Raw genomic sequence first — 27132 nt, 5'->3', positions numbered from 1 at the left:
CCCAAAGCCTCAGCTGAACTCAACTCAACCCAAAGCCTCAGCTGAACTCAACTCAACCCAAGGTCTCAGCTGAACTCAACTCAACCCAAGGTCTCAGCTGAACTCAACTCAACCCAAAGCCTCAGGTGAACCCAACTCAACCCAAGGTCTCAGGTGAACCCAACTCAACCCAAGGTCTCAGCTGAACCCAACTCAACCCAAAGCCTCAGCTGAACTCAACTCAACCCAAGGTCTCAGCTGAACTCAACTCAACCCAAAGCCTCAGGTGAACCCAACTCAACCCAAAGCCTCAGGTGAACCCAACTCAACCCAAGGTCTCAGCTGAACCCAACTCAACCCAAAGCCTCAGGTGAACCCAACTCAACCCAAAGCCTCAGGTGAACCCAACTCAACTGAGCTCAACCCAATGCCTTGACTGAACCCAACTCACCTGGTCTCAACCCAACTCACCCCACTCAAGGAAGCCCAGGGAAGCCTTTTGTGGCTCAAAGCGCCGGCTTTCATTTGCCCTGGCCACCAAACTCCTCCGCATCTCACCCGAGACTCTCCCCAGACACCCCCCAACCCCCACCCCACCCCCCCCAAACCCCGCGTCCCACGTTGGGCTCTTTCAGGTCTTAAGCCCCCAAGGTGGCACCACCTCGGCACCACCTGGCCCTTGATGTGAAGATGTCCCAGGTCCACCACGTCCGGTCGCCTTGGCCGGACCCTCACTTTGTCCCACCACCGACCGGCACCTGGCGCAGAGCCGGCCAAGTCCCACCGCGTCCCAAACTTGCCAGAGCCCCCGTCTTAGGGCAGCGGAGGAGAAGCAGAAGATGAGAGGGTCGAGGCAAGTGCTGAGGGTGGTGAGCAGCACGGCGTAGGCTCGCCAAGGGGGGTTCTCCTGCCGTAGGTACCCCACCACGTGCGAGACGTTGAAGGGGGCGAAGCAGAGGACGAAGGCCACGGCGGTGGCCGACGCCAGGGCCACCGCTCGGTACCTCCGACCCGGCGGCGTGGCGGGGAGGGCGACCACGATGCAGACCAAGCGGCCGTAGCAGAAGGCGGTGATGAGCAAGGGCACGCAGAACAGCACCAGGAAGATCTCCAGGCGGAGAGCCAGCAGCGTGGCCAGCTGAGGGGCGGCGAAACGGGTGTAGCACGCCGTGCCGTTGACCGCCGCGTTGGGTTGGGCCACGTAGACCACGCTGCAGTGGGCCAAAGCGGCCACCCAGAAGCCGGCGGCGGCCGCCGTGGCGTGGGTTACCCGGCGGCGCCGGCGGTATTGGACGGGGTAGGCGGCGCTGAGGTAACGGTCGACGCTGAGGGCGGTGAGGGAGAGGATGGTGAGGTAGATGCTGGTGAAGAAGAGGAAGACGAAGAGCGGGCAGAGGGCCGGTGGAAGCTTCCAGGTGGCTTCCCATGCCGCTTCGGCCATCCGGACGGGCAAGGAGATGACCAGCGCCAGGTCGGCGATGGTCAGGTTGAGGAGGAGGACGTCGGCGGGCAACAGGCGCCGGCGCCGGGCCGCCGTCCCCAAGGCCACCAGGGCTGCCACGTTGAGGGGCAGCCCCAAGGTGAAGGCCACGGCGTAGACGCCCAAGCACAGGTGGTGGTTGACGGCAAACGGCGTGGTCGACATGGCAGCCGGGACCTGTCGGATTTTGGGAGGTGGGGCCGTTCGGGGGGGGGGGGCTTCCGGGCTCAGGGTGGGTTGGCCAACGGTGGTTGGGAGCTACGGGGGTTCGGTGGGGTGGGTGGTGGGGCCCTGGGTTGGAAGAGGGGTCTTTGGGAGGATCTCGTGGGGCCTGGGGTGGGTGGTGGGTGCTGGGTTGGGGTCTTTGGGGGGGCCAGAGGGAACCTGAGGTGGGTGGTGGGTCCCTGGGTTGGAATTGGGGTCTTTGGGAAGATCTGGGTGGGGTCCCTGGGTGGGTGCTGGGTGCTGGGTTTGAGGTGGGGCCTTTTGGGGGTCCAGAGGGGACCTGAGGTGGGTGGTGGGTCCCTGGGTGGGGTATTTGGGGGGTCCACAGGGGACCTGAAGTGGGTGGTGGGTCCCTGGGTGGGGTATTTGGGGGGTTTCTGGGGGACCTGAGGTGGGTGGTGGGTCCCTGGGTTGGAAGGGGGGTCTTTGGGAGGTTCTGGGGTCCCTGGGGTGGGTGGTGGGTGCTGGGTTGGGGTCTTTGGGAGGTCCACAGGGGATCTGAGGGGGGTGCTGGGTCCCTGGGTGGGGTCTTTGGGGGGTCCACAGGGGAACTGAGCTGGGTGGTGGGTCCCTGCTTGGAATTGGGGTCTTTGGGAGGATCTCGTGGGGCCTGGGGTGGGTGGTGGGTGCTGGGTTGGGGTCTTTGGGGGATCTGCAGGGGACCTGAGGTGGGTGCTGGGTCCCTGGGTGGGGTCTCTGGGGGGTTTCTGGGGGACCTGCTGGGTCCCTGGTTGGAATTGGGGTCTTTGGGAAGATCTGGGTGGGGTCCCTGGGTGGGTGCTGGGTGCTGGGTTTGAGGTGGGGTCTTTCGGGGGTCCAGAGGGGACCTGAGGTGGGTGGTGGGTCCCTGGGTGGGGTCTCTGGGGGGTCCAGAGGGGACCTGAGGTGGGTGGTGGGTCCCTGGGTGGGGTCTTTGGGGGGTTTCTGGGGGAGGTGAGGTGGGTGGTGGGTCCCTGGGTTGGAAGGGGGGTCTTTGGGAGGTTCTGGGGTCCCTGGGGTGGGTGGTGGGTGCTGGGTGGTGTCTTTGGGGGGTCCACAGGGGAACTGAGATGGGTGGTGGGTCCCTGGGTTGGAATTGGGGTCTTTGGGAGGATCTGGGTGGGGTCCCTGGGGTGGGTGCTGGGTGCTAGGTTTGAGGTGGGGCCTTTTGGGGGTCCAGAGGGGACCTGAGGTGGGTGGTGGGTCCCTGGGTGGGGTCTCTGGGGGGTCCAGAGGGGACCTGAGGTGGGTGCTGGGTCCCTGGGTGGGGTCTCTGGGGGGTTTCTGGGGGACCTGCTGGGTCCCTGGTTGGAATTGGGGTCTTTGGGAGGATCTGGGTGGGGTCCCTGGGGTGGGTGCTGGGTCCCTGGGTGGGGTCTTTAGGGGGGTTCTGGGTTTGAGGTGGGGTCTCTGGGGGGTTTCTGGGGGACCCGAGGTGGGTGGGGGGGTCCCTGGCTTGGGGGCGGGGGGGGGGGGGGGGTCCCTGGCTCTTTGGGGGGGGGTCCCCAGGGTGAAGTTCAAGGGCGGGGGAAGCGTTCGACCCCTACCGTGGCAGCAGACGGGCGGCCGGACAGACGGACGGGGACGGGGACCAATCAATGGCCAGAAACACCCCACCCCCCCCCCACCCCCGATCCTCCCCACCCCACCCCCCCACCCCCCCCCCCACCCCCACCCAAGGGACCCAGGCATTCCGGCTGCCCCTCCTCCTCCTCCTGCCCCACCCACCCCCACCCCCACCCCAAAAAGCGCCCAATCACCGCTCGGCACCCGAGAGGTCCCGCCCCCCACCCCAAAAAAGGAAGCGGGTGCCCGGGGTGATTAATTCGATTAATTAGCGCCAAGGATTATTTTATTGGGGGGGGTGGCCCAGCCCCACCCCCTCTTGGCAAGCTGGTGCTGGGGTGTTGGCCACGCCCCCACGGGGGCTTCTGGGCGTGGCCTTGAGCTTGGCCCCTCCCCCCCCGTGGTGGGCAGGACACTGAAGTGGCCACCACTGTGTCCTTAATGGCCCAGTGTCCCCATGGCCCAGTGTCCCAGTGTCCCCAGTGTCCCCACATCCCAGTGTCCCCAGTGTCCCCAGTGTCCCCATGGCCCAGTGTCCCCAGTGTCCCCACATCCCAGTGTCCCCATGTCCCCACGTCCCAGTGTCCCCAGTGTCCCCAGTGTCCCCAGTGTCCCCAGTGTCCCCATGGCCCAGTGTCCCAGTGTCCCCATGGCCCAGTGTCCCCAGTGTCCCCAGTGTCCCCACATCCCAGTGTCCCCAGTGTCCCCAGTGTCCCCATGGCCCAGTGTCCCAGTGTCCCCAGTGTCCCCATGGCCCAGTGTCCCCAGTGTCCCCAGTGTCCCCAGTGTCCCCACATCCCAGTGTCCCCAGTGTCCCCAGTGTCCCAGTGTCCCCAGTGTCCCCAGTGTCCCCATGGCCCAGTGTCCCAGTGTCCCCAGTGTCCCCAGTGTCCCCATGGCCCAGTGTCCCCATGGCCCAGTGTCCCAGTGTCCCCAGTGTCCCCACATCCCAGTGTCCCCAGTGTCCCCAGTGTCCCCATGGCCCAGTGTCCCCAGTGTCCCCACATCCCAGTGTCCCCATGTCCCCACGTCCCAGTGTCCCCAGTATCCCCAGTGTCCCCAGTGTCCCCAGTGTCCCCATGGCCCAGTGTCCCAGTGTCCCCATGGCCCAGTGTCCCCAGTGTCCCCAGTGTCCCCACATCCCAGTGTCCCCAGTGTCCCCAGTGTCCCCATGGCCCAGTGTCCCAGTGTCCCCAGTGTCCCCATGGCCCAGTGTCCCCAGTGTCCCCAGTGTCCCCAGTGTCCCCACATCCCAGTGTCCCCAGTGTCCCCAGTGTCCCAGTGTCCCCAGTGTCCCCAGTGTCCCCATGGCCCAGTGTCCCAGTGTCCCCAGTGTCCCCAGTGTCCCCATGGCCCAGTGTCCCCAGTGTCCCCAGTGTCCCAGTGTCCCCATGTCCCCACGTCCCAGTGTCCCCACATCCCAGTGTCCCAGTGTCCCCAGTGTCCCCATGTCCCAGTGTCCCAGTGGCCCCAGTGTCCCCAGTGTCCCCAGTGTCCCCAGTGTCCCCAGTGTCCCAGTGTCCCCATGTCCCCACGGCCCAGTGTCCCCAGTGTCCCCAGTGTCCCAGTGTCCCCATGGCCCAGTGTCCCCAGTGTCCCCAGTGTCCCCAGTGTCCCCAGTGTCCCCATGGCCCAGTGTCCCCAGTGTCCCCATGTCCCCACGGCCCAGTGTCCCCAGTGTCCCCATGGCCCAGTGTCCCCAGTGTCCCCAGTGTCCCCATGTCCCCATGGCCCAGTGTCCCAGTGTCCCCACGTCCCAGTGTCCCAGTGTCCCCAGTGTCCCCATGTCCCAGTGTCCCCATGTCCCAGTGTCCCCAGTGTCCCAGTGTCCCCAGTGTCCCCATGTCCCAGTGTCCCAGTGTCCCCAGTGTCCCCAGTGTCCCAGTGTCCCAGTGTCCCCAATGTCCTCAACATCCCCAACATCCTCAACGTCCTCAACGTCCCCAACGTCCCCAACGTCCCCACATCCCCAACGTCCCCAACGTCCCCACATCCCCAACGTCCCCAACGTCCCCAATGTCCTCAACGTCCTCAACGTCCCCACGTCCTCAACGTCCCCACGTCCTCAACGTCCTCAACGTCCCCACATCCTCAACATCCCCACATCCCCAACGTCCCCAACGTCCTCAACGTCCCCACGTCCTCAACGTCCCCACATCCTCAACATCCCCACATCCCCAACATCCTCAACGTCCTCAACGTCCCCACGTCCTCAACGTCCTCAACGTCCCCAACGTCTCCAATGTCCTCAACATCCCCAACGTCTCCAATGTCCTCAACGTCCTCAACGTCCCCAACGTCCTCAACGTCCCCACGTCCTCAATGTCCCCACGTCCTCAACGTCCTCAACGTCCCCAACGTCCCCACATCCCCAACGTCCCCAACGTCCCCACGTCCTCAACGTCCCCAACGTCCCCAACGTCCTCAACGTCCTCAACATCCCCAACGTCCCCACGTCCTCAACGTCCCCACGTCCCCAACGTCCCCACGTCCCCATCTGCCCGTGCCCCCCCATGGTGGCCATGTTCCTCATCCCCCCCGCGGCAGCCAAGCCCTCGCGTCCCTTCGGCCATTTCGTGGTGGCCCCGCGTCGGTGACCTCCCTCGGCGTCCCCACGGCCTCAGTGCCTCAGGGCCGTGTACTCAACGGTGTCCCCAACGTCCTCGGCCTCTCCCCGGGTTGTCCCCAAGGAGGACAGGGCCAGAGTGGCGTAGACCAGGGTCCCGTCCCCGTCCCTGCCCCTGTCCCTGTCCCGATTTTGGCTGCTGGGCCCAGGTTGGACGTTCTCATAGTCGGGACCTTCGGTGGCCTGTGGGGGTGGACAGTGACGGGATGGGGACACCAAGGGGGGACATCAAGGGGGACATTGGGGACATCAAGGGGGACATGTGGGGGTGGATGGTGACAGGGGATGGGGACACGTCGGGGGGGACATCAAGGGGGACTGAGGGATATCGGGGACGTTGAGGGGGACGTGGGGGACGTTGAGGACATTGAGGGGGACATGGAGGGCATCAAGGGGGGAGATGAGGAACATTGGGGACATCAAGGGGGACATGGAGGACGTCAAGGGGGACATGAGGGACATTGGGGACATCAAGGAGGACATGGAGGGCATCGAGGGGGACATGAGGGACATTGGGGACATGGGGGACATCAAGGGAGACATCAAGAGGGACATGAGGGACATTAAGGACATGGAGGACATGGGGGACATCAAGGGGGACATCGAGGGGGACATGAGGGACATTGGGGACATTGGGGACATGGAGGACATCGAGGGGGACGTGGGGGACATCAAGGGGGACATCAAGGGGGACATGAGGGACATTAAGGACATGGAGGACATTGGGGACATCAAGGGGGACATGGAGGACATGGAGGGGGACATTGGGGACATCAAGGGGGACATGGAGGGCATCAAGGGGGGACATGAGGAACATTGGGGACATGGAGGACATGGAGGGGGACATGGAGGGGGACATGGAGGGGGACATGAGGGACACTGGGGACATGGAGGGGGACATGGAGGGGGACATTGAGGGGGACATGAGGGACATTGGGGCCATCAAGGGGGACATGGGGGCCATCAAGGGGGACATGAGGGACATTGCGGACATCAAGGAGGACATGGAGGACATCGAGGGGGACATGAGGGACATTAAGGACATGGAGGACATGGGGGACATCAAGGGGGACATCGAGGGGGATATGAGGGACATTGGGGACATGGGGGACATCGAGCGGGACATGGAGGGACATTGGGACATGGAGGACATCGAGGGGGACGTGGGGGACATCAAGGGGGACATCAAGGGGGACATGAGGGACATTGAGGACATGGAGGACATCAAGGGGGACATGAGGGACATTGGGGACATCAAGGGGGACATGGAGGGCATCAAGGGGGGCCATGAGGGACATTGGGGACATGGGGGACATCAAGGAGGACATGGAGGGCATCAAGGGGGGACATGAGGAACATTGGGGACATGGAGGACATGGAGGGGGACATGGAGGACATGGAGGGGGACATGGAGAGGGACATGGAGGGGGACATGAGGGACACTGGGGACATGGAGAGGGACATGAGGGACATTGGGGACATTGAGGGGGACATGGAGGACATCCAGGGGGAGATGAGGAACATTGGGGACATGGGGGCCATCAAGGGGGACATGAGGGACATTGGGGACATGGATGACATGGAGGGGGCCATGGAGGGGGACACGAGGGACACTGGGCACCCGGCGGGGGCCATCGGGTACCTTCGCAGCCCCGGCGTTCTTCTTGAGGACGGTGTAGACGACGGCGTCCCCGTGCAGCCTGGCGTCGGGGGGCAGCCGGTGACCCACGTCGGTCAAGGGCGCCCGGGCGCCACCCGGGAGCGGGTGGGTGGGTGGGTGGGGGTGGGGGTGGGGGGGGTGGGGGCTACCTGGGGGTCGCGGCGGACCCGGAAGGCAACAACAAGGAGGAGTAGCTGATGGCGTCGGCGTTGTCCCGAGGAGGTCGAGGGGAGCCGGGCGGCCGGGGCTGCGGGAAGACGGGGGGCACCCCCCACCTCACGTAGCACCCAGGTGACCAAGAGGGACCCGGCTGGGTGGGGGGGGGGGGGTCAGGGTGGGGGTCAGGGTGGGGGTGGGCTACCTTTTTGTTCCGGAGGAAGAAGGTTCCCGACGGTTCTACCACGGGTTCCTCATCGGCCGCCATCTGCCGCCGGTGCCACCTAAAGGAACGTTCCGGATGGTTTGGGTGCCCCAGCTTGCCCCGCTCCCCACTTTGGGGGGGGGGGGGGGGGACACAAAAATTGGGGTGGGGGGGTTGGGGGGGCGGAGGGGGACCCCCGTGCCTGGCTCACCGGCGGCGGAGGAAGCACCCAAGGGTGCCCAGCACCAAGGGGACGCCCAGCCCCACGCCGAGCCCCAGGAAGGTCCTTCGGAGGATGGTGCCGGTGGAGTCTGGGAATGGAGGAGAGGCCGGGGTTCTGTGGGGCAGGGGGGCACCAAGGGGTCCTATGGGGCAGGGGGGCACCAAGGGGTTCTGTGGGGCAGGGGGGCACCAAGGGGTCCTGTGGGGCAGGGGGGCACCAAGGGGTTCTGTGGGGCAGGGGGGCACCAAGGGGTCCTGTGGGGCAGGGGGGCACCAAGGGGTTCTGTGGGGCAGGGGGGCACCAAGGGGTCCTGTGGGGCAGGGGGGCCCCAAGGGGTTCTGTGGGGCAGGGGGGCACCAAGGGGTTCTGTGGGGCAGGGGGGCACCAAGGGGTCCTGTGGGGCAGGGGGGCCGCAAGGGGTCCTGTGGGGCAGGGGGGGCCCAAGGGGTCCTATGGGGCAGGGGGGCCGCAAGGGGTCCTGTGGGGCAGGGGGGCACCAAGGGGTCCTATGGGGCAGGGGGGCCGCAAGGGGTCCTGTGGGGCAGGGGGGCACCAAGGGGTTCTGTGGGGCAGGGGGGCACCAAGGGGTCCTGTGGGGCAGGGGGGCACCAAGGGGTTCTGTGGGGCAGGGGGGCACCAAGGGGTTCTGTGGGGCAGGGGGGCCGCAAGGGGTCCTGTGGGGCAGGGGGGGCCCAAGGGGTCCTATGGGGCAGGGGGGCCGCAAGGGGTCCTGTGGGGCAGGGGGGCACCAAGGGGTCCTATGGGGCAGGGGGGCACCAAGGGGTCCTGTGGGGCAGGGGGGCCGCAAGGGGTTCTGTGGGGCAGGGGGGCACCAAGGGGTCCTGTGGGGCAGGGGGGCACCAAGGGGTTCTGTGGGGCAGGGGGGCACCAAGGGGTCCTGTGGGGCAGGGGGGCACCAAGGGGTTCTGTGGGGCAGGGGGGCACCAAGGGGTTCTGTGGGGCAGGGGGGCACCAAGGGGTCCTGTGGGGCAGGGGGGCCCCAAGGGGTTCTGTGGGGCAGGGGGGCACCAAGGGGTCCTGTGGGGCAGGGGGGCACCAAGGGGTTCTGTGGGGCAGGGGGGCACCAAGGGGTCCTGTGGGGCAGGGGGGCACCAAGGGGTCCTGTGGGGCAGGGGGGCACCAAGGGGTTCTGTGGGGCAGGGGGGCCCCAAGGGGTCCTGTGGGGCAGGGGGGGCACCAAGGGGTCCTGTGGGGCAGGGGGGCACCAAGGGGTTCTGTGGGGCAGGGGGGCACCAAGGGGTCCTGTGGGGCAGGGGGGCCCCAAGGGGTTCTGTGGGGCAGGGGGGCACCAAGGGGTCCTGTGGGGCAGGGGGGCACCAAGGGGTTCTGTGGGGCAGGGGGGCACCAAGGGGTCCTGTGGGGCAGGGGGGCCGCAAGGGGTTCTGTGGGGCAGGGGGGCCCCAAGGGGTTCTGTGGGGCAGGGGGGCACCAAGGGGTCCTGTGGGGCAGGGGGGCACCAAGGGGTTCTGTGGGGCAGGGGGGCCGCAAGGGGTCCTGTGGGGCAGGGGGGGCCCCAAGGGGTTCTGTGGGGCAGGGGGGCACCAAGGGGTCCTGTGGGGCAGGGGGGCACCAAGGGGTTCTGTGGGGCAGGGGGGGCACCAAGGGGTCCTGTGGGGCAGGGGGGCACCAAGGGGTTCTGTGGGGCAGGGGGGCACCAAGGGGTCCTATGGGGCAGGGGGGGCACCAAGGGGTCCTATGGGGCAGGGGGGCCGCAAGGGGTTCTGTGGGGCAGGGACAGCCCCCAAGGGGGTCCTGGGCACCTGGGTCCCATGGGGCAGGGGCACCCCAAGGGCGTCCCATGGGGCAGGGGCACCCCAAGGGGATCCCATGGGGCAGGGACACCCCAAGGGGGCTCCTATGGGTCAGGGGCACCCCAAGGGCGTCCCATGGGGCAGGGGCACCCCAAGGGGATCCCATGGGGCAGGGACACCCCAAGGGGGCTCCTATGGGTCAGGGGCACCCCAAGGGCGTCCCATGGGGCAGAGGCACCCCAAGGGGCTCCTATGGGGCAGGGGCACCCCAAGGGGCTCCTATGGGGCAGAGGCACCCCAAGGGGATCCCATGGGGCAGGGACACCCCAAGGGAGCTCCTATGGGTCAGGGGCACCCCAAGGGCGTCCCATGGGGCAGGGGCACCCCAAGGGGATCCCATGGGGCAGGGACACCCCAAGGGGGCTCCTATGGGTCAGGGGCACCCCAAGGGCGTCCCATGGGGCAGAGGCACCCCAAGGGGCTCCTATGGGGCAGGGGCACCCCAAGGGGCTCCTATGGGGCAGAGGCACCCCAAGGTGGGTCCCATGGGGCAGGGGCACCCCAAGGGGATCCCATGGGGCAGGGACACCCCAAGGGGGCTCCTATGGGTCAGGGGCACCCCAAGGGCGTCCCATGGGGCAGGGGCACCCCAAGGGGATCCCATGGGGCAGGGACACCCCAAGGGGCTCCTATGGGTCAGGGGCACCCCAAGGGCGTCCCATGGGGCAGAGGCACCCCAAGGGGCTCCTATGGGGCAGGGGCACCCCAAGGGGCTCCTATGGGTCAGGGGCACCCCAAGGGCGTCCCATGGGGCAGAGGCACCCCAAGGGGCTCCTATGGGGCAGGGGCACCCCAAGGGCGTCCCATGGGGCAGAGGCACCCCAAGGGGCTCCTATGGGGCAGGGGCACCCCAAGGGGACTCCTATGGGGCAGAGGCACCCCAAGGTGGGTCCCATGGGGCAGGGGCACCCCAAGGGGATCCCATGGGGCAGGGACACCCCAAGGGGGCTCCTATGGGTCAGGGGCACCCCAAGGGGGCTCCTATGGGGCAGGGGCGCCCCAAGGGGCTCCTATGGGTCAGGGGCACCCCAAGGGGCTCCTATGGGGCAGGGGCGCCCCAAGGGGCTCCTATGGGTCAGGGGCACCCCAAGGGGCTCCTATGGGGCAGAGGCACCCCAAGGGGCTCCTATGGGGCAGGGGCGCCCCAAGGGGCTCCTATGGGTCAGGGGCACCCCAAGGGGCTCCTATGGGGCAGGGGCGCCCCAAGGGGCTCCTATGGGTCAGGGGCACCCCAAGGGGGCTCCTATGGGGCGCCCCCGAATCCCCCCGAGGGCGTGGGCCCCTTACAGTAGACGGTGACGCTGACGTCGGCGGAGTCGGCGCTGGCGATGGCGTTGGTGACGCGGCAGCGGTAGCGCCCGGACGCCCGCGCCTGCACCCCTCGCAGCACCCAGGAGCCCGTGGGGCTGCGCCCCAGGGGCCGCTCGTCCCAGAACCACTCGAAGGCGCTGGGTGGGGGGCGCGACCGGGCGTGGCACCGCAGGGTGACGTCACTCAGCTCCTGCACCCGCTGGCTGGGCTCCGGCACCAGCTCCACCTCCCGGGGCCCAACTGCGGCACGAACGGCAGCGCCCACGGTTTGGGGGGGACCCCAACCCCTGCGTCCCTTTTTTGGGGGGACCCCCAACCCCATGATCCCTTTTTTTGGGGGACCCCCAACCCCTGGACCCTTTTTTGGGGACCCCCAACTCCTGGGACCCTTTTTTGGGGACCCCCCCCAACCCCTGTGTCCCCTTTTTGGGGACCCCCAACCCCTGCGTCCCTTTTTTGGGGACCCCCCCCAACCCCTGTGTCCCCTTTTTGGGGACCCCCAACCTCTGCATCCCTTTTTTGGGGGACCCCCCACCCCTGCGTCCCCTTTTTGGGGACCCCCCCCAACCCCTGCGTCCCTTTTTTGGGGGGACCCCCAACCCCATGATCCCTTTTTTGGGGGACCCCAACCCCTGGACCCTTTTTTGGGGACCCCCAACTCCTGGGACCCTTTTTTGGGGACCCCCCCCAACCCCTGCGTCCCCTTTTTGGGGACCCCCAACCCCTGCGTCCCTTTTTTGGGGACCCCCCCCAACCCCTGTGTCCCCTTTTTGGGGACCCCCAACCTCTGCATCCCTTTTTTGGGGGACCCCCCACCCCTGCGTCCCCTTTTTGGGGACCCCCCCCAACCCCTGCGTCCCTTTTTTGGGGGGACCCCCAACCCCATGATCCCTTTTTTTGGGGACCCCAACCCCTGGACCCTTTTTTGGGGACCCCCAACTCCTGGGACCCTTTTTTGGGGACCCCCCCCAACCCCTGCGTCCCCTTTTTGGGGACCCCCAACCCCTGCGTCCCTTTTTTGGGGACCCCCCCCAACACCTGTGTCCCCTTTTTGGGGACCCCCAACCCCTGCATCCCTTTTTTGGGGACCCCCCCCAACTCCTGGGTCCCTTTTTTGGGGACCCCCAACCCCTGCATCCCTTTTTTGGGGACCCCCAACTCCTGCGACCCTTTTTTGGGGACCCCCAACCCCTGCGTCCCCTTTTTGGGGACCCCCCCCAACCCCTGCGTCCCTTTTTTGGGGACCCCCAACCCCTGTGTCCCCTTTTTGGGACCCCCAACCCCTGCATCCCTCTTTTGGGGACCCCCAACCCCTGGGTCCCCTTTTTGGGACCCCCGACTCCTGGCTCCCTTTTTTGGGGACCCCCAACCCCTGCGTCCCCTTTTTGGGACCCCCAACCCCTGCGTCCCTTTTTTGGGGACCCCCAACCCCTGCGTCCCCTTTTTGGGGGAACCCCCAACCCCTGGGTCCCCTTTTTGGGACCCCCGACTCCTGGCTCCCTTTTTTGGGGACCCCCAACCCCTGTGTCCCCTTTTTGGGACCCCCAACCCCTGCGTCCCTTTTTTGGGGACCCCCAAACCCTGGACCCCTTTTTGGGACCCCCAACCCCTGCGTCCCTTTTTTGGGGACCCCCAACCCCTGTGTCCCCTTTTTGGGACCCCCAACCCCTGGGTCCTTTTTTGGGGACCCCCAACCCCATGATCCCTTTTTTTGGGGACCCCCAACCCCTGGGTCCCTTTTTTGGGGGGACCCCCAACCCCATGATCCCTTTTTTTTGGGGCCCCCAACCCCTGGACCCCTTTTTTGGGGGGGCGCTGGTTCTTGGGTCCCCCCCAAGAAGAAGAGCAAAAGGCGATCAGGGGGTCCTGGAGGGGGGGGGGGAGGGGGAAGGGCCGCCCGCTCCCGCGCCCCCCCCCAGCCCTTCCCCCTCCCCAGGAATTTTTGGGGGTCCAACTCACAGTGAACGACGAGGGTCAAGGGGGGGCTGCGGGTGCCCCCCACGTCGTTTCGGGCCTGGCAGGTGTAGGCGGCGGCGTCGGCCGGTTCGGGGCGCGGCAGGAGGAGTTCGGCGCCGGCCGCGGGCAGCTCCTCCCCGTTCTTGAACCAGCTGATCCGGAATTTGGGGGGCTCGGCGGCCCCCACCCGGCAGCAAAGCCGGACCGGGCTCCGCCCGGCCACCACCGGACCCCCGGGGCTCTGCAGCACCCACACAGCCTTGGGAGGGTCTGCGGGGGGGGCAGAAAATGCCGTTAAGGGGGGGGTGGGGGGGCTTGAAACCGTTATTTGGGGGTGGGGAGGGGGCTTGAAACCGATAGTGGGGGTGGGGGGCTCAAAAGAGCTCTAGGGAGGGGAGTGAAACCATCATTTAGGGCTGGGGAGGGGGCTTGAAACCGTTATTTGGGGTTGGGGAGGGGGCTTGAAACCGATAGTGGGGGTGGGGGGCTCAAAAGAGCTCTAGGGGGGGGATTGAAACCATCATTTAGGGCTGGGGAGGGGGCTTGAAAGCGATAGTTGGGGTTGGGGGGCTCAAAAGAGCTCTAGGGAGGGGCTTGAAACCGATAGTTGGGGTGGGGGAGGGGGCTTGAAACCGATAGTTGGGGTGGGGGGCTCAAAAGAGCTCTAGGGAGGGGAGTGAAACCGTCATTTAGGGCTGGGGAGGGGGCTTGAAACAGATAGTTGGGGTGGGGGGCTCAAAAGAGCTCTAGGGGGCGGGCTTGAAACCGTCATTGAGGGCTGGGGAGGGGGCTTGAAACCGATAGTTGGGGTGGGGGGCTCAAAAGAGCTCTAGGGAGGGGATTGAAACCGTCATTTAGGGCTGGGGAGGGGGCTTGAAACCCATATTTGGGGTGGAGGAGGGGGCTTGAAACAGATATTTGGGGTTGGGAGGCTGAAAAGAGTTCTAGGGAGGGGCTTGAAACCGTCATTGAGGGCTGGGGAGGGGGCTTGAAACCGATAGTTGGGGTTGGGGAGGGGGCTTGAAACTGATAGTTGGGGTTGGAGAGGGGGCTTGAAAGGGATCTTTGGGGTTGGGGAGGGGGCTTGAAACCGATAGTTGGGGGGGGGGGGGCTCAAAAGAGCTCTAGGGGGGGGATTGAAACCATCATTTAGGGCTGGGGAGGGGGCTTGAAACCGATAGTTGGGGTTGAGGAGGGGGCTTGAAACAGATATTTGGGGTTGGAGATGGGGCTTGAAAGCGATCTTTGGGGTTGGGGAGGGGGCTTGAAACCGATAGTTGGGGGTGCAGGGCTTAAAAGAGCTCGGGGGAGGGGGTTGAAACCGTCATTTTAGGGCTGGGGAGGGGGCTTGAAAATGGTATTTGGGGTTGGGGGCTCAAAAGAGCCCTATGGGGCGGGCTTGAAACCGTCATTTAGGGCTGGGGAGGGGGCTTGAAACCCATATTTGGGGTTGGGGGGCTCAAAAGAGCTCTAGGGAGGGGAGTGAAACCGTCATTTAGGGCTGGGGAGGGGGCTTGAAAGCGATAGTTGGGGTTGAGGAGGGGGCTTGAAACCGATATTTGGGGTTGGGGGCTCCAAAGAGCTCTAGGGAGGGGCTTGAAGCCGATATTTGGGGTTGGGGAGGGGGCTTGAAACAGATATTTGGGGTTGGGGGCTCAAAAGAGCTCAACAGGGGGACTTGAGACTGTCATTTAGGGTTGGGGAGGGGGCTTGAAACCGATATTTGGGGTTGGGGAGGGGGCTTGAAACTGATTTTTGGGGTCAGGGGGCTCAAAAGAGCTTGGGGAAGGGCCTTGAACCCGATCTTTGGGGTTGGGGGGCTCAAAAGAGATCAAGGGGGGGACTTGAAACCGTCATTTAGAGCTGGGGAGGGGCTTGAAACCGATATTTGGGGTTGGGGAGGGGGCTTGAAACCCATATTTGGGGTTGGGCTGAAAAGAGCTCAAGGGGGGGGGCCTTGAAACCATCATTTAGGGCTGGGGAGGGGGCTTGAAACTGATATTTGGGGTCAGAGGGCTCAAAAGAGCTCAAGGGGGGGGACTTGAAACCATCATTTAGGGCTGGTGAGGGGGCTTGAAACCCATATTTGGGGTTGGGGAGGGGGCTTGAAACCGATTTTTGGGGCCAGGGGGCTCAGAAGAGCTGGGGGAGGGGCCTCGAAAGCGTGGCTCGGGGCAGGGATCTGCTCCCCGGGGCCCCCCGAAACCGCCAGCACCGAGGGGGGGGGTTGGGGGGGGGTCCTCGAAACCGCCACTCACACCAGACGACGACGGCGAGGGGCAGGGAGCGGGCGGAGCCGACGGGATTTTCTCCGAGGCAACGGTAGGCCCCGGCTGCGGGCGGAGTCGGCGGCGAAGGTGAGGGTGGGGCCGGGCGTGTCGGCCTCCCAGCGGTCGTTGCGCAGCCATTGGACGGCGGAGGGAGGCGGGCGGGCGGGGCCCAGGGCGCAGCGCAAGGTGACGCGGGAGCCCGTAAGCACCGGGAGAGGGGTCAGGGCCTCCAAGATGGCCGCCCGGGGCGGGTCTAGGTGGGGGGGGGGAAGAGGGCGGGGCTTGAAAGGGGAAGGGGCGTGGTGACGGGGGATTGGCGGAAGGGGGTGCGTGCCACGCCCCCATCCGGCGGCCACTCTGACCACCCCGCGGCCATCTTGGCCGCCCCGCGGCCATCTTGACTACCCTACAGCCATCTTGGCCACCCCATGGCCATCTTGACCACCCTACAGCCATCTTGGCCACCCCACCACCGCCTTGGCCACCCTGCGGCCATCTTGGCCACCCTACGGCCATCTTGACCACCCTACGGCCATCTTGGCCACCCCACCACCGCCTTGGCCACCCCGCGGCCATCTTGACCACCCTATGGCCATCTTGACCACCCTATGGCCACCACGACCACCCCACCACCACCATCTTGGCAACCCTACGGCCATCTTGACTACCCTACGGCCATCTTGACCACCCTACGGCCATCTTGACCACGCTACGGCCATCTTGACCACCCCGACCACCATCTTGGCAACCCTACAGCCATCTTGACCACGCTACGGCCATCTTGACTACCCTACAGCCATATTGACCACCCTACAGCCATCTTGACCATGCTACAGCCATCTTGACCACCCCGACCACCATCTTGACCACTCTATGGCCATCTTGACCACGCTATGGCCACCACGACCACCCTATGGCCACCACGACCACCCCACCACCACCATCTTGGCAACCCTACGGCCATCTTGACTACCCTACGGCCATCTTGACCACCCTACAGCCATCTTGACCACGCTACGGCCATCTTGACCACCCCGACCGCCATCTTGGCAACCCTACAGCCATCTTGACCACCCTACAGCCATCTTGACCATGCTACGGCCATCTTGACCACCCCGACCACCATCTTGACCACGCTATGGTCACCATGACCACATCAACACCATTTTGACCACCCCCCCCCCACCTTGACCACCTCACCACCACCTTGACCACCTCACCACCATCTTGACCACCTCACCACCATCTTGACCACCTCATCACCATCTTGACCACCCTACAACCACCTTGACCACCCTGCTGCCACCTTGACCACCCCACCACCATCTTGACCACCCCACCATCATCTCAACCGACCCCACGCCAACTCAACCACCTCACCGCCATCTCAACCACCTCACCACCATCTTGACCGCCCTACAACCACCTTGACCACCCTGCTGCCATCTTGACCACCCCACGGCCACCCCACCATCATCTTGCCCACCCCACAGCCATGTTGACCAACCCCACCACCATCTCAACCACCTCACCGCCATCTTGACCGCCCTACAACCACCTTGACCGCCCCGCCGCCATCTTGACCAACCCCACCGCCACCTCGCCCCCCCCCCCCCCCTCCTCCGCCGCCATCTTGCCCCACTCACAGTAGACCTCAAGGGTGGTGGGGGGTGACTCGGTGGTCCCTAAGCTGTTGGTGGCCTGGCAGCTGTAGGAGCCCCCGTCCGTGGCCCGGGTGGGCTGCAGGAGGACCTGGGCCGCGCGGTGGGGCAGGATCCGGCCCTCCAAGCTCCAGGTGTAGCTGTGGGCCGGGGGATTGGCCGAATCCCGGCAGCTCAGCGTCACCTCCCAGCCCTCGTGGACGGGGGACGGCGGCGTCAGCTCCACCCGCACATCCTGCGGGGCGTCTGTGGGCGGTCATTGGTTGGGAGGGGCTCTGGCCACGCCCACCGGGGGGCAGGAAGAGGAGGGGGGGGCGAAGGGTGATTGACAGGTGCCTCATTGGGGTGGGGTGCTGGGTGATGGGCGGGTGACTTATGGGGTGGGGCTAAGGGGGATTGACAGGTTCATCATGGGGCGGGACAAAATGATTGACAGGTTCATCGTGGGGCGGGACAAAGGGTGATTGGCAGTTTTATGCTGGGGTGGGACAAAGGGTGACTGATAGGTTCATGGGTGGGGCCAAGGGTGATTGACAGGCTCATGGGTGGGGCTACAGGGGATTGACAAGCACCTCATGGGTGGGGCTAAGGGTGATTGACAGGTTCATGGGTGGGGCCAAGGCTGATTGACAGGCTCATGGGTGGGGCTACAGGGGATTGACAAGCACCTCATGGGTGGGGCTAAGGGTGATTGACAGGTTCATGGGTGGGGCTAAGGGTGGTTGACAGGTTCATGGGTGGGGCTAAGGGTGACCGACAGGTTTGTGGGTGGGGCTAAAGGTGACAGACAGGTTCGTGGGTGGGGCTAAGGGTGACTGAAAGGTTCATGGGTGGGGCTAAGGGTGACTGACAGGCTCCTCATGGGTGGGGCTAAGGGTGATTGGCAGGTGTCCCCCTCTGCCGCCATCTTGCTGCCCCCCCGCCGCCATCTTGCTGCCCCCTCCGCCGCCATCTTGCCCCCCCGCCGCCATCTTGCCCCCCTGCCGCCATCTTGCCCCCCCTCCGCCGCCATCTTGCTGCCCCCTCCGCCGCCATCTTGCCCCCCTGCCGCCATCTTGCCCCCCCTCCGCCGCCATCTTGCCTCTCCCTCTGCCGCCATCTTGCCCCCCCGCCACCATCTTGCTGCCCCCTCCGCTGCCATCTTGCCCCCCCGCCGCCATCTTGCCCCCCCTCCGCCGCCATCTTGCCTCTCCCTCTGCCGCCATCTTGCCCCCCCGCCACCATCTTGCTGCCCCCTCCGCCGCCATCTTGCCCCCCCGCCGCCATCTTGCCCTACTCACAGTAGACCTCAAGGGTGGTGGGGGGTGACTCAGTTGTCCCCACGACGTTGGTGGCCTGGCAGCTGTAGGAGCCCCCGTCCGTGGCCCGGGTGGGCTGCAGGAGGACCTGGGCCGCGCGGTGGGGCAGGATCCGGCCCCCCAAGCTCCAGGTGTAGCTGTGGGCCGGGGGATTGGCCGAATCCCGGCAGCTCAGCGTCACCTCCCGGCCTTCGTGGACGGGGGACGGCGGCGTCAGCTCCACCTGCACGTCCCGCGGGGCATCTGGGGAGGCACCAGTGTAGACCAGTATGGGTCCTATACGCCCCTCAAGAATCCCATAAGCACCCCAGGGACCCCCCAAAATCCCTCCAGGACTCCCCCTGCCCCCCCCCCCCCCCCCAGGCCAACCCCAGGATGCCTATAGCCCCCATAGGTCCCTCAAGGGACACCCCACAGCCCCCCCATAACCCCCATATGGGACCCAGGAGTCTGTAGGACCCCCATAACCCCCCAGGGACCCCCCGATATCTTACAGTGGATGTCCATAACCCCCAGGGACCCCCATAACCCCCAAGAAACACCCCCAGGACCCCCAGGGACCCCCCAGTATCTCACAGTGGACCTGAAGCTGGTGGGACACCCATGCTAGCACCCATAGACCCCCCTAGGACCCCCCATAGCACCCAGATGGGGAACCCAAGCATCCAGGGGACCCACATAACCCCCAGGGACCCCCATTGCTCCCATGAAACACCCCCAGGACCCCCAGGGACCCCCCAATATCTCACAGTGGACCTGAAGCTGGTGGGACACCCATGCTAGGGCCACCCATAGCCCCCCCGGGACCTCCATAGCACCCATATGGGGAACCCAAGCATCCTGGGGACCTCCATAACCCCCCAGGGACCCCCATAACCCCCCCCAAAACACCCCCAGGACCCCCAGGGACCCCCCAGTATCTCACAGTGGACCTGAAGCTGGTGGGACACCCATGCTAGCACCCATAGACACCCTGTAGCCACCCATAGACCCCCCTAGGACCCCCCATAGCACCCAGATGGGGAACCCAAGCATCCAGGGGACCCACATAACCCCCCAGGGACCCCCATAACCCCCAAGAAACACCCCCAGGACCCCCAGGGACCCCCCAGTATCTCACAGTGGACCTGAAGCTGGTGGGACACCCATGCTAGGGCCACCCATAGCCCCCCCGGGACCTCCATAGCACCCATATGGGGAACCCAAGCATCCTGGGGACCTCCATAACCCCCCAGGGACCCCCATAACGCCCCCCAAAACACCCCCAGGACCCCCAGGGACCCCCCAATATCTCACAGTGGACCTGAAGCTGGTGGGACACCCATGCTAGGACCTCTGTAGCCCCCCAAGGACCCCCCCCCATAACCCTTATATGAGGAACCCCGTGCCCCCCATACCCCCCCCAAGGAACCCCACCGCCCAGGGGCCCCCCATAACCCCCCAAGGACCCCCACCCCACCCCCCCAGGACCCCCACCCCATATCTCACAGTTGACCTGGAGCTGCTGGGCCGCTCGGGCGATGGTCTTCCCGTCGGACCCCCCCGAAGGACGCACTCGGCGAGGGTCCCGTCGTGGTACCACAAGGGTCTGAAGGTCAAGCGGACCCCGATAACCGGGAAGGGGGTGGGTGACGGTGGCCGGGGGGGTCCAGGGCTCTTGGTAGGCCCCCGCTGCCCTGGCGATGGGTCCCTCCCAGGTGAGGGTGGGGGTCTCTTCGGGGCAGGCGGGGGGCACCCAGCACCCGAGGGTGGTCTTGTGGCCTTCGGTGAAGGGGCTCGGGTCCAGCCATAGGTGGGGGGCAGGCGGGGTGTCTGCGGGGGGGGGGGGGGCGGGGGGAGGCGGGTGTAAGGGGGGGACAAGATGGGGACAAGGGGGGACACGATGGGGACAAGGGGGGGATGAGGGGGAAAGGGGGGGACAAGGGGGGGCAAGAGGGGGATAATGGGGGGGCAAGGGGGGGGATAATGGGGGGCGGTGGGGGGATAATGGGGGGAAATGGGGGGCGGGGGGGATAATGGGGGGGCAAGGAGGTGGCAATGGGGGGGGACAATATGGGGTGATGGGGGGACGGGGGGGACAATAGCGGGGACAAGGGAGGAAAATGGGGGTGACAATGGGGGGACAAGTGGTGACAATGGGGGGACAATGGGGGGACAATAGGGGGGTGATGGGGGGCCTGAGGGGGGACAATAGGGGACAAGGGAGGAAAATGGGGGGACAAGGGGGGACAATATGGGGCGATGGGGGGGACAATGGGGGGGCAAGGGAGGAAAATGGGGGTGACAATGGGGGGGACAAGGGGGGTGACAGTGGGGGGACAATAGGGGGTGATGGGGGGACGAGGGGGGACAATAGGGGACAAGGGAGGAAAATGGGGGGACAATATGGGGCGATGGGGGGACAATGGGGGGGCAAGGGAGGAAAATGGGGGTGACAATGGGGGGACAATGGGGGGACAATATGGGGGCGATGGGGGGACGAGGGGGGACAATAGGGGACAAGGGAGGAAAATGGGGGGGACAAGGGGGGACAATATGGGGTGATGGGGGACAATGGGGGGGCCAAGGGAGGAAAATGGGGGTGACAATGGGGGGACAATAGGGGGCGATGGGGGGACAATAGGGGGACAATAGGGGGCGATGGGGGGACGAGGGGGGACAATAGGGGACAAGGGAGGAAAATGGGGGGACAAGGGGGGACAATATGGGGTGATGGGGGGACAATGGGGGGGCAAGGGAGGAAAATGGGGGGACAATATGGGGTGGTGGGGGGACAACGGGGGACAATATGGGGCGATGGGGGACAATAGGGGGACGAGGGGGGACAATGGGGGGCCAAAAGAGAGGAAATGGGGGAAATGGGGGGGACAATATGGGGTGAGAGAGGGGGATAATGGGGGGACAAGGGGGGGACAATGGGGGGACAATATGGGGTGATGGGGGACGAGGGGGGGACAAGGGAGGAAATTGGGGGGACAAGGGGTGACAGTGGGGGGACAATAGGGGGTGATGGGGGGACAACGGGGGGACGGGGGGGTAATGGAGGGACCAGGGTGACAATGGGGGACAAGGGAGGAAAATGGGGGGGACAATATGGGGTGGGGGGGGGACGGGGGGACAATAGGGGGACAAGGGCGGAAAATGGGGGGGACAAGGGGGGGGCAAGGGGGGACAATAGGGGGTGTTGGGGGACAATAGGGGGACGAGGAGGTACAATGGGGGGCAAGGGAGGAAAATGGGGGGACAAGGGGGGGACAATATGGGGTGATGGGGGACAATGGGGGGACAAGGGGGTGACAGTGGGGGGCAAGGGAGGAAAATGGGGGGGGGACAAGGGGGGTGACAGTGGGGGGGACAATATGGGTGATGGGGGACAATGGGGGAGATAACGGGGGGGGGACAAGGGAGGAAAATGGAGGACCAAAGCGGGGGACAACGAGGGAGAAGAGGAGGGACAACGGGGGTGGGGGCACGGGGGGTGGCAACGGCAGCGAGAAAGGGGACCAAGGGTGGGACATTGGGGGGAGGGGGTGATTTGGGGGGGGGGGGGACACCACAGGACAAGGGGGGGGGGGGGTTGCCAGGCGGCTGCCGGGCCCTACCGGTGACATTGACGGTGACAAGGTGCATCCAGGGCACTTTTTTGGTGGCGGGGCGCTTGGGCTGGGCCACCAGGCGCAAGCCGTAGAGCCCGGAGCTGTTGGCTTGGACGTTGGGTCGGGCGAAGCTGCAGTCGCCCTGGGCTACGCCGGGGGGTCCCTTGGGTGTCGGTCAACACGGACCCCATAAATTCCTCCTTTTTTTTATCGTAAACGGGGCCGTAGAGCCAACGGAAGTGCCGGAGCTGGGGCTCGGCCCCCACTTTGCACAGGTCGTAGCGGCAGTAGATGTAAAGGCAGGAGCCCACCGCGGCCACCACCTCCTTCGGAGCCGGTCACCATCTCAGGGCAGGTGGAGAGGGAACCTGCAGAAGCTGTAAATGGCCCGGGTGGTCGGGGGGATCGAGGTGTTTTGGGGACCCGGGGGTCTGGGGACCCAGGTGGTCGGGGGACCCAAGTGTCCAGGGAGCCAGGTGTCCAGGGATGGAGATGTTCTGAAGTGGCCTTCAACCCCAAAGGGCAGAGGGACCCAGGCTTCCAGGGGACCCAGGTGTTTTGGGCAGCCAGGTGTTTTGGGGACCCAGGGGTCCGGGGACCCAAGGGGTCGGGGACCCAGGTGGTTGGGGACCCCAGATTTTGGAGCATTGAGATGTTTTGAGGTGGCCTTCAAGCCCAAAGGCCGGAGGGACCCAGGCTTCCAGGGGACCCAGGGACCCAGGTGTTTTGGGGACCCAGGTGTTTTGGGGACCCAGGAGTCTGGGGACCCAGGTGGTCGGGGACCCAAGTGTCCAGGGAGCCAGGTGTCCAGGGATGGAGATGTTCTGGAGACACCTTCAAGCCCAAAGGCCGGAGGGACCCAGGCTTCCAGGGGACCCAGGGACCCAGGTGTTTTGGGGACCCAGGAGTGTGGGGACCCAGACACCCAGTGACCCAAGTGTTTGGGGACCCACATTTTGGAGCCTTGAGATGTTCTGAGGAGGCCCTTCAACACCAAAGGGCAGAAGGCCCAGGCTTCCAGGGGACCCAGGTGTTTTGGGGACCCGGGGGTGCGGGGACCCAAGGGGTTGGGGACCCAGATGTCCAGAGACCCAGATTTTGGGGCCTTGAGATGTTCTGAGGAGGCCTTCAACACCAAAGGCTGGAGGGACCCAGGCTTCCAGGGGACCCAGGTGTTTTGGGACCCGGGAGTTTGGGGAGCCAGGTGTCCAGGGATGGAGATGTTCTGAGGTGGCCTTCAACCCCAAAGGGCAGAAGGCCCAGGCTTCCAGGGGACCCAGGGACCCAGGTGTTTTGGGCACCCAGGTGTTTTGGGGACCCAGGGGTCCAAGGACCCAAGGGGTTGGGGACCCAGATGTCCAGAGACCCAGATTTTGGGGCCTTGAGATGTTCTGAGGAGGCCTTCAACACCAAAGGCTGGAGGGGACCCAGGCTTCCAGGGGACCCAGGTGTTTTGGGGGCCCCGGGGGTGTGGGGACCCAAGGGGTTGGGGACCCAGATGTCCGGGTCCCCAGATTTTGGAGCATTGAGATGTTCTGAGGTGGCCTTCAAGCCCAAAGGCCGGAGGGACCCAGGTGTTTTGGGGACCCGGGAGTTTGGGGAGCCAGGTGTCCAGGGATGGAGATGTTCTGAGGTGGCCTTCAACCCCAAAGGGCAGAAGGCCCAGGCTTCCAGGGGACCCAGGGACCCAGGTGTTTTGGGCACCCAGGTGTTTTGGGGACCCAGGGGTCCAAGGACCCAAGGGGTTGGGGACCCAGATGTCCAGAGACCCAGATTTTGGGGCCTTGAGATGTTCTGAGGAGGCCCTTCAACACCAAAGGCTGGAGGGACCCAGGCTTCCAGGGGACCCAGGTGTTTTGGGGACCCGGGGGTGCGGGGACCCAAGGGGTTGGGGACCCAGATGTCCGGGTCCCCAGATTTTGGGGCCTTGAGATGTTCTGAGGTGGCCTTCAAGCCCAAAGGCCGGAGGGACCCAGGTGTTTTGGGGACCCAGGTTTTTTGGGGTCCTGGGGACCCAGGGACCCAGGTGTTTTGGGGACCCAGGTGTTTTGGGGACCCGGGGGTGTGGGGACCCAAGGGGTTTGGGGACCCAGATGTCCGGGTCCCCAGATTTTGGAGCATTGAGATGTTCTGAGGAGGCCTTCAACACCAAAGGCTGGAGGGACCCAGGCTTCCAGGGAACCCAGGTGTTTTGGGGCCCCGGGGGTCCAAGGACCCAAGGGGTTGGGGACCCAGATGTCCGGGTCCCCAGATTTTGGAGAATTGAGATGTTCTGAGGTGGCCTTCAAGCCCAAAGGCCGGAAGGACCCAGGTGTTTTGGGGCCCCGGGGGTGTGGGGACCCAAGGGGTTGGGGACCCAGATGTCCGGGTCCCCAGATTTTGGAGAATTGAGATGTTCTGAGGTGGCCTTCAAGCCCAAAGGCCGGAAGGACCCAGGTGTTTTGGGGACCCAGGCTTTTTGGGGCCCCGGGGACCCAGGGACCCAGGTGTTTTGGGGACCCAGGTGTTTTGGGGACCCAAGGGGTTGGGGACCCACACCCCCGGGTCCCCGGATTTGGGGGGCACTGAGATGTTCTGGAGACACCTTCAGCCCCACAGCCCGGGGGGACCCAAGCATCTGGAGAACCCTACCCACCCCCGTGCCCCCCAAAGCCCGGCGGGAGCCCCTCCCCCTCCCCCCGTGACCCCGCCCCACACGCCCCCACCCCCCAGGGGACGCAGGCCCCTACCCGGGATGAGGAAGAGGAGGCAGACGAAGGCCCGCATGGCGGCGATGTCCAGACCTGGGCAAAGCGTCAACTTGGGGGGTGGCGGCCCCAGAGATTCGGTGGGGGGAGGGGCGCAGGGGTCCAGGGTGGGGACCCAGGGGTCCGGGGGGGGGGGGGACACCCAGGCATCCGGCCTCGGCCTCAACCCCGCCCCCGCCCTGGGACGCAGGAGGGGACCCAGGCGTCCGGGCCCCTCCCCCGCGCAGCCAGCGGAGCCCATTTCCTTCCCCCTTCTCGAAGGGGCCGAGGCCAGGTGCCACCACCCCCGCCCCATAGATCCCCGGGGGGGCAAGTGTCCTGGTCCCACTGCCCCATAGATCCCACTGCCCCATAGATCCCACTGCCCCATAGATCCCCCAGGGGGGCCCAAGTGTCCTGGTCCCACTGCCCCATAGAACCCACTGCCCCATAGATCCCACTGCCCCATAGATCCCCGGGGGGGCAAGTGTCCTGGTCCCACTGACCCATAGAACCCACTGCCCCATAGATCCCACTGCCCCATAGATCCCCCAGGGGGCAAGTGTCCTGGTCCCACTGACCCATAGAACCCACTGCCCCATAGATCCCACTGCCCCATAGATCCCCCGGGGGGCAAGTGTCCTGGTCCCACTGACCCATAGAACCCACTGCCCCATAGATCCCCCAGGGGGCAAGTGTCCTGGTCCCACTGACCCATAGAACCCACTGCCCCATAGATCCCACTACCCCATAGATCCCCGGGGGGGCAAGTGTCCTGGTCCCACTGACCCATAGATCCCACTGCCCCATAGATCCCCCCAGGGGGGCCCAAGTGTCCTGGTCCCACTGACCCATAGATCCCCCAAAGGGCCCCAGGCATCCAGATCCCACCACCCCATAGATCCCCAAAGGGACCCAAGTGTCCTGGTCCCACTGCCCCATAGATCCCACCACCCCATAGATCCCCCCAGGGGGCCCAAGTGTCCTGGTCCCACTGCCCCATAGGTCCCACCACCCCATAGATCCCCCGGGGGGGCCAAGTGTCCTGGTCCCACTGCCCCATAGATCCCACCACCCCATAGATCCCCCCAAGGGGGCCCAAGTGTCCTGGTCCCACTGCCCCATAGGTCCCACCACCCCATAGATCCCCCAAAGGGACCCAGGCATCCAGATCCCACCACGCCATAGGTCCCACTGCCCCATAGATCCCCAAAGGGGCCCAAGTGTCCTGGTCCCACCGCCCCATAGATCCCCCAAAGGGGCCCAAGGGTCCTGGTCCCACCACCCCATAGGTCCCACCGCCCCATAGGTCCCACCACCCCATAGACCTCCTGCCCTAAAGCGACCCGGGCATCTGGGTCCCACCACCCCATAGATCCCCCAAAGGCACCCATCCCACTGCCCCATAGCTCCCACCACCCCATAGATCCCACCACCCCATAGATCCCCCAAAGGCACCCATCCCACCGCCCCATAGATCCCCCAAAGGCACCCATCCCACCACCCCATAGCTCCCACCACCCCATAGATCCCCCAAAGGCACCCATCCCACCGCCCCATAGATCCCCCAAAGGCACCCATCCCACCACCCCATAGCTCCCACCACCCCATAGATCCCCCAAAGGCACCCATCCCACCGCCCCATAGCTCCCACCGCCCCATAGATCCCCCAAAGGCACCCATCCCACCGCCCCATAGCTCCCACCACCCTATAGATCCCCCAAAGGCACCCATCCCACTGCCCCATAGCTCCCACCACCCCGTAGCTCCCACCGCCCCATAGCTCCCACCACCCCATAGGTCTCCCAAAGGCACCCATCCCACTGCCCCATAGCTCCCACCACCCTATAGATCCCCCAAAGGCACCCATCCCACTGCCCCATAGGTCCCCCCACCCCGTAGCTCCCACCGCCCCATAGCTCCCACCACCCCATAGATCCCCCAAAGGCACCCATCCCACCACCCCATAGGTCCCCCAAAGGCACCCATCCCACTGCCCCATAGATCCCCCAAAGGCACCCATCCCACTGCCCCATAGCTCCCACCACCCCATAGATCCCCCAAAGGCACCCATCCCACCACCCCATAGGTCCCCCAAAGGCACCCATCCCACCGCCCCATAGGTCCCCCCACCCCGTAGCTCCCACCGCCCCATAGCTCCCACCGCCCCACAGCTCCCTCCGCCCCACAGCCGCCCCCCAAAGGGCCCCACGCCTGGGGGTGCCCCCACCCCACGGGCCCCCTCTCACCTGCCCCCCACCCCACGCTGAACTCGAGGCGTCGAGGCCCCGGGCATCCGCGGCGGTCTCGCGCAGCGGCCCCACACGATCGGGTCGTGCCCCACGGCGGCCCCAGGCATCCGGGGCGGGTCATCACCCCCCAC

At 65.6% G+C, this 27132-nt stretch overlaps 1 protein-coding gene across 1 annotated transcript; it reads right to left on the bottom strand.

Moving 5' to 3' along the window:
* Positions 1-714: 714 nt before the first annotated feature.
* On the bottom strand, positions 715-1624 carry LOC142596795 (free fatty acid receptor 3-like; the record flags this gene model as incomplete). The annotated part of the gene is made up of 1 exon (XM_075727268.1): positions 715-1624. A coding segment is annotated over exon 1 (910 nt), but the record flags the coding sequence as incomplete, so codon positions are not given.
* Positions 1625-27132: the final 25508 nt, after the last annotated feature.

The sequence above is a fragment of the Pelecanus crispus genome (assembly GCF_030463565.1).
Source record: "Pelecanus crispus isolate bPelCri1 chromosome 25 unlocalized genomic scaffold, bPelCri1.pri SUPER_25_unloc_2, whole genome shotgun sequence".
Classification (NCBI taxonomy): Eukaryota; Metazoa; Chordata; class Aves; order Pelecaniformes; family Pelecanidae; genus Pelecanus; species Pelecanus crispus.
The sequence above is the reverse complement of the archived record's forward strand: the minus strand, read 5'-3'. Positions and strand labels throughout refer to the sequence as shown.